This window comes from Pelophylax lessonae (genome assembly GCF_965119305.1).
Source record: "Pelophylax lessonae genome assembly, chromosome: 6".
Taxonomy (NCBI): Eukaryota; Metazoa; Chordata; class Amphibia; order Anura; family Ranidae; genus Pelophylax; species Pelophylax lessonae.
In genome coordinates this window covers 94,001,135-94,013,716 of record NC_138773.1, presented here as the reverse complement: position 1 = coordinate 94,013,716, position 12,582 = coordinate 94,001,135, and the positions used below count along the sequence as shown (strand labels likewise).

Below are 12,582 nucleotides of genomic sequence, written 5' to 3'. Positions count from 1 at the left end.
TTACTAAAGTCTTCCAGTTCTTTGAGATTTCTGGGCTGTCTGTCACGCACTGCTCTTTTAAGGTCTATCCATTGATTTTCAATTAAGTTGAGGTCAGGAGATTGTGAAGGCCATGGCAAAACCTTTAGTTTACGCCTCTTGATGTAATCCCCCGTGGATTTCGAGGTGTGTTTAGGATCATTATCCATTTTTAGAAGCCATCCTCTCTTTTAAATTCAGCTTTTTCACAGATGGCATCAAGTTACCATCCAAAATTTGCTGAAATTTTATTGAATCCATTTTATCTTCTACTCGTGAGATGTTCCCTGTGCCACTGGCTGCAATACAACCCCAAAGCATGATTGATCCATCCCCATGCTTAACAGTTGGACAGAAGTTCTTTTCATTAAATTCTGTGCCCCTTCTTCTCCAAATGTACCTTTGCTCATTCCGGCCAAAAAGTTCAATTTTAACCTCATCGGTCCACAGAACTTGTTTCCAAAATGCATCAGGCTTGTCTATATGTTAGTTTGCAAAGTTCAAACGCTGATTTTTGTGGTGAGGACGTAGAAGAGGTTTTCTTCTGATGACTCTTCCATGAAGACCATATTTGTACAAGTATCTCTTTATAGTGGAATAGTGTACCACAACTCCTGTGTCTGCCAGATCTTTCTGGAGGGATCGTGCAGTCAAACCTGGGTTTTGAATTGTTTTTCTCACAAACCTGTGAGCTGTTCTGTCTGATATTTTCAGATCTTCCTTTAACTTCTACTGTTCCTGATAACTGCCATTTCTTAATTACATTCCGAACAGAGGATATTGACATCTGAAAACGCTTTGCTATCTTCTTATAGCCTTCTCCAGCTTTGTGAACGTCAACTATTTTCAGTTTCAGTTTTCTAGACAAGTGCTTAGAAGATCCCAGGGTGCTGATTGTTGGGGCAAGGTCAGATGAGTCTGGGCATTTAAAACCTTTGAGATTGACATCACCTGGTCTTCCCAGACGGTGATTGAGAACAATCCATGACACTGGCAGGTCTTAGCCTTGCAAAGGGGGCAGTGCATGCTATAAATTCTGCAGGGTGCCCAAACTTTTGCAGAAACCATTTTTTTGTTTTCTGTAATTTTGAAAGTGTCAGTGATGGAAATAAAATTTAACTTTTGTTGACATAGTATAAGAATGTCTAATCTGTAACTTGATGCTTTTTGGAGATTTTTCCATCTTTCCTTAGCTTCTTTATGCACATTAGTACAAATTTTTACCTGGGGTGCCCAAACTTTCGATCACCACTGTAGGATGTCCGTTTTAATCTGCCTAGTCAGGAGTAAGGGCCTAGTTCCTTGCTGGGATCTTTGCTCCTGGCATAAAAGTTTTTTTTTTTTTTATGTAGAGGTTGATTTCTCATCGTACGAGAAAGTCGTATGTTGCATGGTATGAGTCTCCTTGGGCCCCGCCTCGCTCTTACTCGGTGGCCCGGATCTTGGCTTTCCTTTAAAGGGGAGTTGATCAAAAGCTGGCTTTGAGTATTATCCAGGGTCCAGTTTTTGGCTTTGGCAATTTTCTTCCAAAGGCCGTTGGCCGCCCGTTCCCTGGTTCGTAACTTCTTCCAGGGGGTGCGACACTTGGTACTTCCGGTGCGACCTCCGTCATCAACTGGGGACCTTACTTTAGTGCAGTCGGTTCTTCGATAACCTCCTTTTGCGAATATTCGGGGGTTTCCCCTGCTTACCTTATCACGGAAGGTGGCCTTCTTGGTGGCTTTCACTTCTGTGGGCAGGGTGTTGGCACTGGCGAAATTGTCCTGTTGTTCCTCCTTATATGTTGGTTCATGGAGACAAGTGGTACTTCGTTCGGATCCGTTCCTCCTTCCGAAGGTGGTTTTCTAGTGTTCACTTGAACGAGGATATTGTGTTACCATCTTTGTGTCCTAAGCCCAAACATCCTAAGGAATATGCACTGCATACTCTGGATATAGTTTGGCCAATCAAGGTGTACGTGGCAAATACTGAGTCTTTTTGTAGGTTAGATTCGCTCTCTGTCCTCACGGATGGCCCGAGAAAAGGGCTGCCTGCGTCTGCTGCGACTACTTCCAGATGGATCACACGGTGGTGCAGGCTTATTCAATTAAGAGTCAGGTTCTACCTTTCCCAGTTTTGACGCATTCTACTAGGTTGCTTAGTGCTTCCTGGGCCTTTTGCCATCAGACATCTGTGCTGCAGGTTTACAGGTGGCGACCTAGTTGTCTCTTCACACCTTTACTAAATTTTATAAGATGGATGTGCTGGCATCTGCGGATGCTTCCTTTGGCCACAAAGTTTTGTAGGCTGCTGTTTAGGGGGCCCCTTTGGCCTTCCTTGAGGGTGTTCCTGTTTGGTTTTCAGGTGGACCTCATCTTGTTGTTGTTCGGATGAGTCCTGAGTTGCCTGGTTGGCTATGTTTGGCCTTGCGGACTTCTTTTTCTGCTGTTCCCACCCCTCATTTGGGTACTGCTTTGGGACGTCCCTACTGATATGCATCAGAGGACTGCGTCCGTCTATGAATGATAGAGAAAATTGGATTTTTGACTTACCGTAAAATCCTTCTCTCCTAAGTTCATTGACGGACGCAGTACCCACCCCTCTATTTGGAGTTGGGTTGGTGTTACTTCTCTGACACTGCTGTGATACAAAACTGACATCCTATGCAGGAAGAGAGAGGGTGTACCCTCCGGGATTGCCCATAGGCGTAGCCAGACCTTTTTTTCTGCCTAGTGTCCTACTCCTGTAGGGGGCAGTATAACCCTACTGATATGCATCAGAGAAATGCATCCGTCAATAAACTTAAGAGAAAAGGATTTTACGGTAAGTCAAAAATCCATTTTTTTTCGCAGTTTATGATTTATCATTTTGCTGTGTCCTTCCAGCCCCAGCTATGTCAAATTTTATTGATTGCTGTAAGTAAGCTGTGCACACAAAAAGCTCCTATGTATATAGCAAAAGGGTAAAATATACTTTAATCCCCAAGCATTTTCAATCTAGCTGTTAATGATCCAATTCATGGGTCTTTGTGCTGTGAGAATGATGAATAATCAAGTTTTCCTAGTGTTCTGGCCCCACTGTTTACTGGGTCTTTCCTTAGTTACCCATCAACATGGTTTCCAACCATATCATGACATCCAGTCATGGTAAATGTAAAGCATTTTCCCATTGAAAAGAGGTATCAGACTTTGGTGGACACCAGAACTACCTTCGGTCTTTTATGCCAAATATTATGTCCTCCCTGCCCAAGCTGAAAGTTTGTTTACTATAGAGATCACTCTCGCTTTCAAATGCCATTGCAGCCTTAAGATGGTAGTGTACTTGTTTTCTTGTTTTTTTTTCCAACAACTTGTATTTAAAATTGTAATTGTCAAAATAAAAAGTTTTGTTCACTTGTCAGCCCATTATAAAACACCTGATTAGGGTCATTTTTAAACCTATCTACCAAACGAAAGCTCTGAAAACATGCTAAAAATGATTTAGGTTGTAAAATTAGTCATAGAGTTATCCCCAAGTAAATCAGCGCATTCTTTGACTGCTATATTTGGTCTGAGCTAGGGCTGGGCGATAAAACGATACCGATATGTATCGCGATAGTGACATTTTCGATAGCAATAAAAGACTTTGAACGATAAGTCCGCTCCGACGGGTTTAAGCTTTAAAAATGGCGCCGCCACGTCATTGCGCACGCGCCGCCACCGCTCGTGTAATTTCGGCTATTCCCGGCCTCTCCCGAGCGGCGGCGGCGCGTGCGCGGTGACATGAAGGCGCCTCTGGAACAGGTAAGTGAAACAGCTTCACTACCTGCCATTATGCAGGGCTGCGGGCACACTACAAGGGATGCAGTGCTGCGGGCATGGTCTACCTGTACCATGCCCACAGCACTGCATCTCCTGTAGTATGCCCACAACCCCGGATTCTCTTGTACCATGCCAGTACCCTGCATTCTCCTGTCCCATGCCAGTACCCTGCATTCTCCTGTCCCATGCCAGTACTCTGCATTCTCCTGTACCATGCCCGCCGCCCTGCATTCTCACTCTAGGGTCCTTATTTTAAATGGGTAATAAAAAATATCAATAATTATCGATATCGACCGATATGAAACACTGATATCGTGATACAGTTTTCAGCCATATCGCCCAGCCCTAGTCTGAGCATCCATACACTAATGACCCCTGGTTATGATAGGTTAAAGCTCATTATTTAGTGGCAATGGTTTGTTTGCACCGCTCCTTGTCTGTAGATATCTCTGGATCTCAGTTAACAGTTGGCTGTTCTGTTTGAATGCAGGCAGTGCGTTGTCTTGGAACTATAGACCACAATTGTTTTCCTTTTCTAGGGTGATGGATGATGATGATGATGATGAGGAGGAGACAGATGAGGAGGAGACAGATGAGGAGGATAACAGCACTGAAGAGGCAAATGATGGCAATGCAGAGTCCCATTCGGATGAGGAAGCTGAAGGTGATAAAGTAGAAGAAGCAGCAGCTAGTAAGCCTGTTGTTTGGAAAGGAGTGAAAAAGAGACTGAGAGACTAAGCGATGAGAGTGCTGTGACAATATGAGTGTGTAGGTTACAGTAACGATGAGACTTTTTCCCAAAAATCTTGTATTTATGTATAGTTTTTGCTACCTCCTGTATAAAAATTAAATATATTGGAAAGTTTAAATATGATTCCTTGCAATGATTATTTTTTTTACCAAGTGTGCAAAGATGTTCGTTGACTGTGAAAGCTGAAACAACATTTTAGTATTAGTAAAAAATAAGTCTACAAAGTAAGTCTGCCTTTCTGGATTGCTTTACTGTGGTGTTCCCTAAAGTTTGTGACATGTACCATTCTAAGCGTATGGTTTCAGCACTTGGCAAGTAAAATTATGGAAAATATATTTGATCTAGTGTCTTCAGACAGGTGCTAGAGACAGCACAACGATGTATACTGCAGACTGAAAGAGTCAGTTTCCATGTGCTGAAGACACTTTGGAGGGGGGGTGCCCTCATTGGACATTGCAGAGCATGGCAAAACACAACATATAAGGGCTGATGTCAACAGGCTTTGGGCTGGTTTTGATGGGAAAACACAGCTATCAGGTTCATTACACTTTCATTAGTCATCAGACATTTCTGAGATTATTAAGAATTAACTGATAGGGGAGTCTGATCTACTTCTAAGCTGTATTGACCCACATCAAGCTGTGTTTATATTCACATTGACTTGTATGGGAGAGAAGCAGTTGTGATGCAAAAAAAAAAAAAAAGCCATAATGGTGTGTGGCAGGTGTAGGCAGCATGGAACTTTACAGCATGAACGCAGGTGGAATTGCTTTTAATGAACACAGGACATGTTGTGCCCATAGTACACTACTAAACAAAGGTAATGCTTCTATACTTTCTTTTCTTACAGGAAGACGGCAAATTTTAACATAGCAGGTATTTCCTTAAAAGTTTTATTATGACCTCTGGTGCTAAACATTCCCTTATCTAGGGAGAAAAAAGTATGAATGAAACTCTAATATTTTCCTGTTACCTACAGTATATTATCAGGGAAGCACCCATACTGTAAACAAAATTAATATTTACAACCTAATGACTTCTGTAAGTTTTTTGTTTAAAGAACTTCCTTTTGAATGATTATCAACTGGAACTGCACTGGAAAGAGCTGTAAAAGCTGTTTTCTTAATTGTATATCACAGGACGCAGGGTTTTTTTTTTACGCATGGCTACTTGGGTGCTTTTAACTACAGGTGAAAGCATATTGGCCAAAAAAAAAAAAAAAGGCAGGCTTTTCTGTCCAGTCATAGCACGCCTCCCAGCATAGCACAGCCTCAGTGTTGTGCTAGTGTCCTTAAAGTAGAACTTCACCCTAAAAGCTTTATGTCCTCCTAACTCCACTTAGGAAGTTCGGCCCCACCCCTCCCTGCCTGCAAGCTCTTGGGAAACGTTACAGGTCCCAGGAGGCTGCGGGACCATTTACTGCCGGCCTCTGACGCTAAACATGCCGGTGACCCGAAGACCATTGAAGAACTGGCCCGGGTGCGGACTGTAACCTTGGACAGGTAAATGCAACGCTGTATCTTGGCCTAGGCCGACAAGGCCCAGGCCTAGGGCGGCACTTTTCATGGGGGTGTCACCAAAATATGCCCCTGTGTCTTTTAAGGGTGGACTGGGTCATGAGTAAAATCTGTCTGGCGTCCCCAAAAAGCCCCATATCATATATGGGAGGTCAGTGTATATATAATATTTGGGGGTCATTGTATATATAATACAATGGGGGTCAATGTATATATAATACATGGGGGTCAGTGTGCATATATAATACATGGGGGTCAGTGTATATATAATATATGGGGGTCAGTGTATATTTACTACATGGGGTGATGGGAGGGGGGGGATCAGTGCATATATAACGCATAGGGGTCAGTGTATATATAATACATGGGGTGATGGGGAGGCAGTGAATAATAAATGGGGGGGGGGGTCAGGGGGCCGTCCACCAGTTTGCCTGCCTGCAAGGAGAACTGGGGGCTTCAATAATGACAACAGATGAAGGGGTGTTTCTTAAACAGGAAGGGGTGGGACAAATATAGATGGGGGGGGGGGGATTTTAATCTTGCCTAGGGCAGCACAAAACCAAAATACACCACTGGGTAAGTGTCCTTTTGATAAAAGTCAGCAGCTACAAATATTGTACCTGCTGACTTTTAATAAAAGGACACTTACCTTTTTTATTTTCTTTAAGTAATAGATGTGTCTTTGAAGGTCTCTCTCCCGGACGCCGCTAAGAAGGTCAGGAATGACCTTTAAAGTTGCTGGTAAGGTGTTCTGCAGGTCCATGAAGTAACTTGAGGGCATGCTTGCTGTGATGGGTGAAGATTGGGTTCCCTAATAGCCCTACAGTCTAAACTAGTCATTGCCCCTGTAAAAAAGTTCCTCTTATGGCTGTGCTCCTTGCACGAATCCCAAACTGTGAGGGCCAGACTGTGTTTGTTTCTGTACCTTTTAAGAGTAGCTTGGTCGCCGTGCAGCGGTGGAGGAAGGGGGCAGGTCTATCCACAGAGGAATCGGCAATCACATAATGGATACGACATGTAGAATACTTGGCTTAGCCCAAGATGTTCTTCCTACAGAAGAATTATCTTTGCCTCTGTGGAGTCCCTGGAGAATCCCTCTAGCTGCTTCTGCCTAAGGATGCTGAGGAAGATGGTCTCTGCCTTTATTGCAGAACTGTATGCCCTATTGTACTCCAGAGAGTTGCAACTGAATATTCTGTTGGCCTGGGGCACGTGTCCACAGTCCCTGGATCTGCCTATGTGTCTGCATCCATAGACTTGTTCTGCTCTGGAGTGGTGGATATCTTCCCAGATGCGGAAAAAATCATATCTTCTGATAACGTGGAAGTTACTGATGATATTTTCCAGCCTGACAGACTGGGAAGGTGTTCTGAAGAACCAGTCAGTTCAGGGAACATTGTCGGTGGAGGAGCAGACCTTGCTGATTAACTATTTGGAACTGCATTCAATTTGTCTGGCTCTCTGGGCTTGGTTGCCTTTGGGGTCTCCTGGTTCAACTGCAGTCGGACAAATCAGTGGCATATATAAATCACCAGGATAGGACAAGAAGCTGTGCTGCTCAGGAAGAGGTGGACATGGTCATGTCATGGGCAAAGCTACATGTTCTGGCTCTCTCTGCAATGCACATACCAGCCGTGGAAAATTGGTAGGCAAACACTCTGTTGTTAGCAACTGAACTAGGGCAAGTAATTCCTTCATCTTTAAGTGTTTTGAAGCCCCTTTGTCAGAGATGGAGTCTCCAAATGTGGATCTTCTTGTGACCAGGTTCAACACTGAGCTGGGCAGATCCAGGGATCCTCAGGCATTTGAGGTAGATGCCCTGTTTTTTTTCTGAACTGTGTGTTCCCCTGCCTTCAAATCCTGCCTCACCTGTTTGCAGGATAAAGACAGAAGGTGTGCAAGTGACTGTTAAAGCTCTGGCGTGGCCTCCAAAAAACATGGTATGTGGATGTCATCCACCTATTGGTCTCTTCCAGATCAGCCAGATCTGCTGTCACAGGGTCCAGTATTTCATCCTGCTTAATGGTCATTTTGACAACATGGTTTTTTAAATTCCCAAGTCCTTAGAGACAGTGGTGTTTCTGCAGGGACAAGTATCATACCTCCGCATGTGAAGATAAACACCAAAGAAAAAAATATACTCCTGTGGTGAAAGTACGTTAAAAACCTGAGCCTTTTATTTAACAAAAAATATGCAATAGTAATATGGTACAATGCCCATTCCCTAAAGATGTAATTTCCGATGAAACATGTAGTCACGCATCAATGCCAGTCATGGGTGTCCGCAAGGAGGGGGGGGGGGTATGCCCCCCTCCCGGAATATCAACTTCCTCTTTTAAATGGGTTTTTAAGCCACTTTATACCATCCTTTCTGGTCTGTTATTAATCATGTGTGCCTCTGTGTATGTGTTTTAAAAAAAATAAGGCGTTCTTTACCAGTTTTCACAGCGCCGCTTACATGACCCGTCGGCTCTCTCCTCTCTTTATGACAGCTGCCTACAGTGGGTGGGGCCAAGGATTCCTCGCTGTCATCAGTCGGGAGGAGGAGGGGAGGGGGAGAGGAGAGGCAGCCGGCCACGTGAGCGGCGATTAACGCTCTGAAAACTTTTAAAGAATGGCTTCTTTTTATAAAACACAGACACAGGGGCACACAGGAATTTTAAACAGACTGTAGACAGGATATGAAACTTTAAGTTAAACTACAGCACCAGAAAGGGCACTGACACAGGAGCAGACAGGGAGGGAGGGGAGAGAGAGGACAGAGGAGGACAGGTGAGCTGCGGATGATGGAGGCACGTAAACTGACCATGGTGTAAGGGCTCAGCAGCCATGGTATACTATGGTCAGTTTATAGAGGGGAGGACATAGCCAGGCAGGATCAGCAAGGTATTTTAGGTGATACAGGGGGGGGGGGGGGGGCAAATTACACAGCACAACACAACATGCTTTAAGGGAACAGGATCATTTTTTTTTTTTTTAGGTTAACAAATGCTTTAAAAAATAAATGCTGCCGTTTGCCCTTTAAAACAAATACTCAAAATAAGTATAATGACTAAGCCCCTCCCTTTCATGACATTGTTGAAAAGGGGAGGAGCATGGGTGATCTTGAAATGATGCTACTCCCTGAAAAAAGTTCTGCGGATGCCCATGTTGCCAGTCGTAGCCAGCGTTTATTTAGCTAAACAATCAGCCTGCTACTGCCTCGGTGTGAGGCAACGATTTTACACTGTTTATCATAAAGTGTAAATGAACCATATTACTATTGCATATTATTTGTTACATAAAAGGCTCAAGTTTTAACATGCTTTCACCATGGGAGTATATGTTTTTTCTTTGCCCTTTTTCTTCACAAGCGGAGATGTGATGCTTGTCCCTGCACTGGGAGCCATTGGAGGAATATATAACCAAAGCCTGTTTGACCATTTTATAACTTTATGGTCCATCTCATCTGGTAAGAGGCGTTTGCTACAACTGTTAAAAGGAAGCGAGAAGGTTGTAAAAGGCGCTACCTGTTTACCAAACTATAAACTGTTTTTACCGTAAAAAAGATCCAACGTGATAAATGGACAGTATGTTTTGGTGATGAGTAAAGTGCTTGTGCCAAAGGAAAGCTAATGGGTGGGCTAAAAAACAAACCCCCCTAAAATAAAGTGCCCTGTGAATAACGGTATAATTAGATACTCTATAAATAAAACAAAAAGTGCACACAGTGTCATAAAATATATTGCCTTGTCGCAGTGTTAATAGTGGTTAGTTCCAGTGAAAACGTATTGTTTAATGGATTATATATAGAGAAGTGACAAAGTGCTTATATGTTGACTTCTCCAAATAAATAAATCCACCCTGTATGGTGAAAAAATAATCGTGTCAGTGACAAAATAACTAAAAGTGAAGAATTTGGTGAGTTTGGTGCCTATACCCGTGATGCCCGTACGCGGAAGTATCCAGGCGTCTCAAACTGAATGTGATCGGTCTGAATACACGCTTGCTTTTCATTTGATTATTGTATACTACACCATGGGGTCTTTTATCTGTTTGAGCATCATAGATCATTGAACATCTTGTGGAGGCAGTCTCAGCCCGGCTCTTAACAGGCATAAAAGTACCCCCGGACCATTCATCTCTTTTTTTGGAGGAGAACAGCAACATCCATTTACTCTGCCTATAAGAGATACAAAGGGTGAGTGCGATACAATGTGGGCATCACGGGTATAGGCACCAAACTCACCAAGAGTGTCAGTTCATTCTTGGAGTATTTCAGTCTTAGCTGTTCAAGTTTATAAGGCTTTTACCTGGTCCTCTATTCACACTTCTACATAGCAGATATTTTACCCTCTGCGAATGCCTGTTTTGGGCAGAAAGTCCTGGAGGTTGATGTGTAGTGGGGTTTTTAGGTTTTGGGCTTATGTTGCCCGCCCTTGTTCAGTACTTTGGGATTCCCCAGGTAGTCATTATTATAAAGCCTTGTGTCCTGTGATGTAGGATTAAGAAATAAGGGTTTTTGGTTTACCTGTAGAATCCTATTCATGGAGTACATCACTTGACACAGGGTTTCCTCTCTTTCTGTATGGCTACTCATTGCTTGCCACAAAACTGAGGCTGTGCTGTGCTGAGAGGAGTTATGCCTAGATGCAGAGCCTGCCTTTTTTGGCCAGTGCCCAATAATCTGTAGCAGACAGCATAGTCCAAGTAGTCATGAATAAGAAGAAACCCTTTGTCCTTGAATGTACTCCAAGAAAAGGATTTTACAAGTAAATGCAATTTTTTATTTTGTATTAACCTATGGTTTGGTTTCCTGGCTTTTGGAAAGTTATATCAAATAAGAGTCCAACCACTCCAACAGATAGGGTGTCTGTGCTGCATTGGTCAGTCTGTATGAGAAAAAGTTAAAGTAAATTGTAAATTTTGCATTCTCAGTATCCCTGTTACAGAAAACACATCTGCCAGCACCTGATGCAATTTAAAATTCTGGCGCTATAAATAATCTGTTGCAGTTGATTATTCTTTTTATCTTCAGTAAGTCTGTTTTACACAAAATATAATCATATATTACTGCTGAGTTCACATCTAAAGAGATGGTGGGACTGCTGTATTTAAGAAAACACCATAGCCGTCTTACAGTTGGTATAGCCAGCAACACTAAGCATGGTGTTCTGCGGGCATGGAAGGTTTCCCCAGGGGAGAATCCAGCAATTTTCTTTCCTTATAATTTATGGCCTGCCTAAAGCTGGCCATACATGGGTCAAATTCCAAAAAACATTTCTTACGAAAATTGTAACTAAGAATTTTCTCTCATTAGTGAGCTCCAGCAATGGCTGATTTTCGTGTGGTCATTGAATTTGAGTGATTGGGCATGTTGGAAATTTTTGGAAAAGGGAACCAATTTCAAATCAACGATGGGAGAATTTTGCGAAAAATATAATTGAAAAAGAAATGCCCATGAACCCAAGGAAAGAAAATTCCCGGAAAGAAAACAGGATTCCCAGCCACAAACTTTTTCTGTAGCAAAATGAGGTGCAATTGAAGGCTTGGTTGTTAGAATTTTAAAGTCAATGGTGGGACCATCGAATTACAAAATGCATGAAATTTCTGATTTTCGTAAAACTTTCCGCATTCGAAATTAGATTTGTCCATGTGCTCCTAAAATGGCGTGGAAACACTTGAATTGCAGTTTTATTTAAAAAATCTGTAGTGGCTGATATGATTACTGTGTTCTGGTGTGCTCTTGTTTTGTATACCAAAAATACTTAGTGGAGTTCCTTTTACAAAGTGTGACTCTGCTGAACAAAACTCACTTCAGAGGGTTAGATGAGTGAATCGTGTGGATAGCATTCATTTTTTAGTTAATCAACCAGGATAAAGTTTTTGCTGAGCACATTTACTTTTTTTTTTTTTTTTTTTACAGCGCTAGTTTTCTGTGCTTGTAATGTAACTTCTGTGGGACTGACATGTATGCAGGCTGTAGAAATGCGGAATGAAGCAACAGATTTACCTTATTTCCTGCAACCCACTGCTTATAAATGCTCTCCATCTGCTATGCTCACCTGCTAGAGCAATATTAATCACTTATGTGTATGGGAGCATTAGACTCTCCCTTTTTCCAACAATGAAATGCTGGGTGCTTGGGCATCAATCTCTAGGCAGCAGGAAAGGAGGTAACGCCACTTCAGGTGAAAACTATATGCTCCTTACTAATCGAGTGCAGGTCCAGTCCGTGGTCTGACCAATGTATCCAAAGAAGAGAAGAGTGACGGCACTTCAAGATGCAAGGAGATCTTTATTTCCATAAAATCATCCAACATAGAACAATGAAATTACAATAACTTCATGACACATGCGGAAGGCAGCACAGTTGACACATTTCACAAACTTAATCGCTTAGTCATAACCAGGTTATGGCTAAGCAATTACATTTGTGAAACACCTCAACCATGCTCCCTTTCATGTGTGTCATGAAGTTATAATTTCATTATTCTATGTTGGATTATTTTATGGAAAAAAAGATCTCCTTGCAACT

General features: G+C 42.5%; 1 protein-coding gene across 1 annotated transcript in view; it reads left to right on the top strand.

Moving 5' to 3' along the window:
* Positions 1-4,666, top strand: part of TSR3 (TSR3 ribosome maturation factor) — a 46,459-nt gene extending 41,793 nt beyond the window's left edge. The window contains exon 7 of the mRNA XM_082260276.1: positions 4,337-4,666. Within this exon, the coding sequence (XP_082116402.1) occupies positions 4,337-4,535 (199 nt within the window). The 3' untranslated portion in view covers positions 4,536-4,666. The remainder of the gene's footprint in view (positions 1-4,336) is intronic.
* Positions 4,667-12,582: the final 7,916 nt, after the last annotated feature.